At 50.5% G+C, this 7524-nt stretch overlaps 1 protein-coding gene across 1 annotated transcript; it reads left to right on the top strand.

The window, feature by feature from the left end:
* The first annotated feature begins 5006 nt into the window (after positions 1–5006).
* LOC127345673 (glucan endo-1,3-beta-glucosidase, acidic isoform) lies at positions 5007–6441 on the top strand. The gene is made up of 2 exons (XM_051372172.1): positions 5007–5174; positions 5268–6441. Exons 1-2 carry the CDS (start codon positions 5093–5095, stop codon positions 6194–6196), a joined length of 1011 nt encoding a protein of 336 aa, XP_051228132.1. The 5' UTR covers positions 5007–5092; the 3' UTR covers positions 6197–6441.
* The last annotated feature ends 1083 nt before the right edge of the window (positions 6442–7524 follow it).

Raw genomic sequence — 7524 nt, 5'->3', positions numbered from 1 at the left:
AACAAAAGACCCGCTACGGCGAATATGATTCCAATTATTAGATTGTCATCGCAAAGTAAAAAAAAGCACCGGCAGCGGTATAGCGTGGGCGAGCGGCCGATGGTGCCCGACTAGCAACTCTGGCTTGCCGCGCAACGATGCTTGACACCGGCCACATTGCTCTGCATATGCGTCCCACGCTAGCAGCTCCGGCCTGCCACGCCCGACTTCTCTTGATGGCCGACAAAGCTCCCATCTCCCAACGGCATGGCGGATGCCGGTGCCCCTGCTCGGGCCCGGCTTTGAGGATGTCACGAGGTAAAGTAGGAGAGGAGGAGGGACAACGCATGGGGTGGAGTTGTTTCACTTGTAACTCGGCCAGGTGGAATATGACGGACACGGAAATGCGCGAACAGTGACTCGACCTCTCCAGCCCAATCGTTGTTATCCTGTTAGGTATATGAATCTTATTCGTTGTCCTGTTAGGTATATGAATCTTGCTGTTTCAGCCCTTCATTAGACGAACAAGTATTAAACATAACATAGATAATCAATCTCATAAACAATAATGATAATAACTCCCACAAAAGTGTGAAAATTTAATATGCACATCACATCTCACTCATCCCCTACAGCTCCCACGTCTATGGGAGTTTACTTGCACATGAGAGGAGAATAACATAAATACATATTGGTTATAAGAATAGGGTCCATATAGATATTACCATAGCAAGACACAATAAAAAAGAAAGATAAAATCAATCTCAATCTCTAGATCTAGATCTCGATGAGAATATAGTTCAGAACCCTAATCTTTACAAAAATGAATTTCTCTCTCTATGTGAGGATAATGATGGTGGAGTGGTGGATCTTGATGAGGAGGATCATGGCGTAGATCTAAGGTTGAGTTCTTCTTCTCCGAATCTCCTCTCATATGCCCGTGAGTGAATGGCGGCTGCTGCGAATGGTTATTCATTGTCTCGCCTTCTCGAAAGTTGTTCCCATTGACGAGAAGAGGCGGTGGCACACCGTACGGTTAGGACGTACTGTCACCACTGGTCGTTGAAGTGTTCTAAAATGCCGCAATGAATCTTCCAACTAGGAAGTTACTTGATTTCCTCCAAATCTCCACTTATTGGCTTGATTTCCTTCCTAAAGTACATGGTTCCTGAAACTCACATGAAAATACACGTTAGTTCAAAGACGAAAACCATCGAAACCGAATAAAATCCAAATAAAAACACATCGGAAAACACTTTATAAAAAGGATATATTAACTCCCCCAAGATGACCGTTACACGCCCTCGAGTGACATAGAAATAAAGAATGATAGCGAGGATTAAACATCCTTTGTTGGGTTGGGTTGCGTTGAGGAACCAACGGGTGGGATGTCGAAACGTCTCCTTCCTTTATTCAGAATGACAACTATGGTCTCATAGAATAGAGGGTAATTGAGCATATATCCGGCGTCCAAAACTTATTACAGTAGGTAAAATGCAGGGTCGGAGAGAAAGGCAGTGATTGGCTAATCTTTATATCGGGCCTAAGACTAGGAAGTCTGAAATGGTAATATGTGTGCGTACATTTCCCGGATGTGTACCATGGATACATTTGTGGGAAATGTGGCGCATCTTCTCATCCCTTTTAAGACTCTAGAAGATACATGCCATCCGTATGGTGGATAACTACACGGGAGCGAACATCAAACAATAGAATGGAGTAATCAACGACTAAGTTTAGATACAGTGGAGGCTAAGATAAATATAGAAGGGGACCACTTCCCCAAACCATAGAACCTATCCATTGAGCATATTGTTGTAGCAGCAATCATAAGCCTCATCGTAGAATAGTCGATGAGTGGCATCTTCTAGATCTTGGTTTGAATAGGAACTTACGTAGCATGTTCACTGTGCCATGGAGGTTCTAGAAATCCCATGCAAAGGTTCTTTTGTGATGAAATAATAGTCAAACATATTTGGACCTGCGATATTTTTGTTGCCACTCTGTCGGGTGTAATATTTGTTGAACGGTGTTTCATGAGTTATGCAAACGATTTGTACGCTGCAACATGCAGTGGTGTACTGAGTCGCAACACTCACAATCCCACGACAGCGTACTAGTACATCCCTTAATCTACAATGGTATTAGTTGGTTTAGGGCTTACCTGCCAACTTACATGGTGTATTTTCCCGTCGGTATGGAATCTAGCACGGAGAAAAATTGTGTGCCATCCTTGGTTGCCACCGGGAATGCCCATCCGCCGACCAATAAACATTTGCAGACGACCACAAATTGTTCCATACAAAAAATCCGCTGGGTAAGGGAGCTTTTTTCTGTAGTCTGCCCAAGTGGAAACCGTAGTATCCACATGCATAAACCCAAGATTCATCCATCCTACTTGTCGAGTGCATCTATAAACCTGACGAGTTTATCTATTAATAGTCTTATGATCTTGTGATCACACACAATTAATAAAGTCTGAGAGAACTTCATCATCTATAATGTGTCTTTGATCCAAACTTGTTGGCCCTAACCCCTACCGAACAAATAAAGATTCTTCTGACCTTCAGAAAAGTGATTGCCGAGGGATCGTGAAAAATCATTCGTCGTAATATGCACTAATCATCAGGAAAACCTTTGGTTTTAAGAATTTGCACGCTTTTCTTTCTAAAATGCAGCTTAAGGATAATGGCAGCTGTTTTGCGCTTGAGACAAGTTTGGACAATATTAGTAACATTGATAATATTTTCACTGAAAAACCTCCCTTTATCAAAGCATATGTTAGTTCAAACAAGGAAGTTTACGGAGGTCTGAAGTGAGCATGATCGGGAACGAATTTCGACAAAAAAAAAGCCCCCGGACCGTGAGGTTGTTCTATCTAAGATAGGCCGAAACTGCAACTCTGTAGCTCATGACTTATGCCAACTAGCTCGTAGAGAAATGCGTGGGGGTGTGTTACAGGGATCAGTGCTAACCTGCACGTTGAGCTCGATTCTGAACGATTGTAATCCAAATAATGTTGATTGAGTAATACAAATCCCCTTTCAAAAAAAAGGGAGGATAAGAAGAGGTAGAAGCCTCTTGTTTAAGAATTTCGAGACTAAGCTGACACATGAGTTTAGGAGGGAAACAAGCTAGACGAGATTTAACCGAACTGGTGACTCCATGCTGCTTAGGAAGAAGGAACATAAAAGATTTATATATACGGCAAAGTTCAGCCTCTGCAGCATGAAAGTTACTAACAAGTGACATTATTCAATGTTATTTATCATCCTGATAATGAAACTGTTACGGGTATCACTAGCTAGAGACCAACCTTCGCGAAGGAAAAAAAAACTTGCTCCACGAACGTAGCAGTGGTTGATACGTGGCAAGCACCGCAGTCCCGCGTGAGCCAAGTCCCGCAAATCCACCCGCCCCGCGCAAGTACGCACTCCAAACCGCGAGTCCGCGCGCCCGCACGCGTAGCGAAGTAGCTCCTGCCGCTGTCCAGCCGTGCGCAAGTACGTGCCCTCCCGCCGAGAGGTACGCATCCAACAAGTGATCAATCAGAACTACCTAGCTAGCTCGCAAGTGAATCGGTCGATCAAAACTACCTCGCGAGCGAGTACAGTCCCGCAAACGAGCGAGTACATTTGCGCAGACGAGCGAGTACAGTCGCGCACACGACCGGGTACAGTCGAGCAGAACAGCAAGTATAGTGGCGCAGACGAGCGAGTAAAGTCGCGCACACGACCGAGTACAGTCGAGCAGACAAGCGAGTACGGTGGTGCACACGAGCGAGTACAGTCGCCCAGACGAGCGAGTACGGTCGCGCACACGGGCAAGTACAACTGAGCAGACAAGAGTGTATAGTGGCGCAAACGAGCGAGTACAGTCGCGCACACGAGCGAGTATATGTACAGAAGTACAGTGACGCACACGAGCAACTACGGGTACAGAAATACAGTCGTGCACACGAGAAAATACTGATACAGAAGCACAGGTACAGTAGCGCACACGAGTAAGTACAGTTACTGAGTAAAGAGAAAAACTGCATCAAATACACTAAAAACAGAAGTATTTATCAGTTGAAGCAGGAATACAGTTAGGTAAACACCACGATTACAACCATACAAGTATTGGAAGTATGAAAAAAAGTATGCTGAAACCTATTAACATTGTATTTAGTTTTGAAAATCTCGATGCGAGGATCTCAAAAGCGAAAACGGTTCGTAATTTGGATTTACGATTCTCAAAATATTTCATTTTAAAAAAACAAATCTAGAAAATAACGGGAAAAGCTGATACAAGGCAGTCACCCTGTGCCTTCGCTCTCCTCCCTCATCCGCGCATTGTTTCCCCCTTGCGACACTTCGGCGAAGGTTGATCTTTTTTTTTTAGGGATTTCCAACTGTTGCGCTTTATTTTGGTGTGTTTCGCAGTTGACGGGTACCCAAAAGGCCAGACATGCGGCCCATGTAAAACTGGCATGCGGGCTGGGTGCTGGATCATCGATCTCGTGGGCCTGAACATGCTTACCCAACATACCTATCTCTCTGTTATCCGGCCTGTTTGGCACCGAGCTTATGCGCTGCCGTGACTTGTCTCGCCGAATTCGAACTTGGAAGAACCGTTCTCCGTTCAGTGCCGTTATTATCAACGTAGCCGTAAAACTCACGGGCAAATTAATTAGGTCAGGTCGGACTCATACGCTGGAAATTCCACTAGCCGGGACGAGGAAGTGCAGCTGTTTCCCTCCAAGTGTTGTGTACATACATACAGGCGCGCGCCACGACTCGGTGGACGATCTCGCCGGAGCGCGGGTACGTCCGATGTTTCCGGCCGAACCGGACGGCGACCTTCGTATGGTTCGCCGAACAAAACGGCCGTAGTGAGATGGGTCAAGCACGGCTGTACGCGGGCGCGACATCTGCGCGTGGAAACGTACTGGGATACCATCGGTGTGGAACTTGGGAACGTGTGCCGTGTCGAACAGGTAGCGTCCGTGTATATATAGGGGGCGAATGCTTTGTGCAATCCATGCAAAAGGCACACGTACTCACCTCGCAGAAATACACAGAGAGCTAGCTAGCTAGACACTCTCTCTTTTGTTTCAGGAAGATCAGTGGAGATGGCGGGGCATCGTGCAGCTGCTGCCTACATGCTTGCAGTGGCGGCGTTGTTCCTTGGCGTGTTTGCAACCATTCCGGCAGGTAATCCAGATTCATCTCCACTCTGACTTTGGAATTAGGATAGTGTCCCACTGGCCACTGCTCAGCGCTCACGAATCGATCCATCATCCACAGCGGTCCAGTCCATCGGCGTGTGCTACGGCGTGAACGGCGACGGGCTGCCGTCGGCGAGCGACGTCGTGCAGCTCTACAAGTCCAACGGCATCACCGGCATGCGTATCTACTCCCCGGACGGCGACTCCCTCCAGGCCCTAAGCGGCAGCAACATCGACCTCATCCTCGACGTCGGCAACGACCAGCTCGCCAACCTCGCCGCCAGCGCCTCCAACGCGGACTCCTGGGTCCAGGCCAACGTGCAGCCCTACAAGGACGTCAAAATCAAGTACATCGCCGTCGGCAATGAGGTTCCCGACCAAGGCGGCAGCACGCAGGACATCCTTCCGGCGATGCAGAACGTGCACGACGCCCTAGCCAGGGCCGGCCTCAACGGCATCAAGGTGTCCACGGCGGTGAATTCGGGCGTCAGAACCGGGTACCCGCCGTCCCACGGCACCTTCTCCGCCACCCACATGCCGCCCATCGCGCAGTACCTCGCCAGCACCGGCGCCCCGCTGCTCGCCAACGTCTACCCCTATTTTACCTACACGGGCACGCCCGGGATCGACCTCAACTACGCCCTCTTCACCTCGCCGGGCACGGTGGTGCAGGACGACAACGGGCTCCAGTACCAGAACCTCTTCGACGCGCTCGTCGACACGTTCTACGCGGCGCTCGACAGCGCCGGGGCTGGAAGCGTCGGCATCGTGGTGTCGGAGAGCGGGTGGCCCTCGGCCGGCGACACGGCGGCCACCACGGATAACGCGCAGACGTACAACCAGAAGCTGATCAACCACGTCGGGCAAGGAACGCCCAAGAGACCTGGGGCGATCGAGACGTACATATTCGCCATGTTCAACGAGAACAGGAAGAATGGGGCTGAGACGGAGAAGCACTTTGGGCTGTTCAACCCGGACCAATCGCCGGCGTACCCCATCAGCTTCTAGGAAAGATCGATACGTACATACCTGGCAAGATATTTGCCTATATTTAGTTTCTTTATTTGAATAAGGTGCTTGTAAAATGCCAAAGCTTGCTTCCACGTACGGCAGGCGCAGAAATTAATTATCCACTGCTGGAGACGAAATAATACGGCGCACATTTGAAATAGGAAACTGCTGGGCGTCCCCCGGGGGATCTGATTCCCCAGCCCCCGGGTTCCCAGCCGTCGGATCAACCATTTTGACGGTTAGATTTGCATGTAGCAAAAAACATCTCCCGGCAGCAAATGACTGAAGCAAAAAACGGTTCGTTCAGAAAAGAAAATAAAAAGGCTGGACTCGTCGGAGACCTCGCCGGAGGCCACGTAGCAAACATATTACGTAGATGTAGCAAAACCGCAAATAAATTGTAGCAAATTTTTTTATTCATATGCTGCAAATCCTGTAAGACATCAACGGAGACATCGCCTGCAGCCCGGCAGCAACGCCGTCCGAGGTTGCAGCAACTACGTCCGTCCAGGACAGCAACGCCACAAGCTGCTAGTAGCAAACGCCCTATGCCTATGGTACAATTGTAGCAAAGTCCTCCGCTTGTAGCAAAAGCCGTTTTCGGCTGTTAGCAGCGCTCAATGCCTAAGGTAGCAAAACCATCCTTCGCTGGAAGCAACACCGGACAGACAGGGTAGCAAAGCCGGCCTCCAGCGGTAGCAACATCAGCCGCTCAAGGTAGCAGTACTCTGAGCTTCCTTCTACTTTATCTTGACCCTCCTTCATGGCCTCAAACGGAGATGCAACAACCGCCGTTGACCACCACGCCCCAGACCAATGCGCAACCGCCTAGCTCCTCCACCAACGCGCCCGCCTGCGGCTTGCTCCTTCCTGCCCTCGTGCTGCTCCTCCGCCGGTGCGCCCACCCCCGGGATGCTTCTTCGCCGGCGCGCCTGCCCCGGAGCTACTCCACCGTCGGCGCGGCCGCCCGCCGTTTGCTCCTCCCCGTCCCCGTGTTGCTCCTCCGCCGGCGCGCCCCATCCCCCGAGCTACTTCTTCGCCGGCGCGCCCCGCCCCTGAGAAGCTCCACCGCAGCGTCGAGATGGGGAGGCGGCGACGCCATGGCCGCACCTCATAGCGGCGCGAGGAGTCCAGGACGGAGAGCGCGCGCGGACGAGCTCAGGAGCCTTGTCTCCATCTCCGGGAGGAAGCTCCGGCGAGCGGCGCCAGGATCAGCGGTGGCGGCTGCCGGCCGCGCGGGGCAGCAGCGGAGTCGTGCGAGCGGGCGCGCGCGGACGAGCTCAGGAGCCTCGTCTCCATCTCCGGGAGGAAGCTCCGGCCAGCGG

Source organism: Lolium perenne, chromosome 3 (genome assembly GCF_019359855.2).
Source record: "Lolium perenne isolate Kyuss_39 chromosome 3, Kyuss_2.0, whole genome shotgun sequence".
Taxonomy (NCBI): Eukaryota; Viridiplantae; Streptophyta; class Magnoliopsida; order Poales; family Poaceae; genus Lolium; species Lolium perenne.
The sequence above is the reverse complement of the archived record's forward strand: the minus strand, read 5'-3'. Positions and strand labels throughout refer to the sequence as shown.

What these genes read in the sequence shown, in the direction of transcription:
- LOC127345673 (XM_051372172.1), top strand. Translation starts at nt 5,093, where the DNA reads ATGGCGGGGCATCGTGCAGCTGCTGCCTACATGCTTGCAGTGGCGGCG. An exon ending in GTTTGCAACCATTCCGGCAG is followed by an intron (nt 5,175 to 5,267) that starts GTAATCCAGATT and finishes CATCATCCACAG; the next exon opens with CGGTCCAGTCCATCGGCGTG.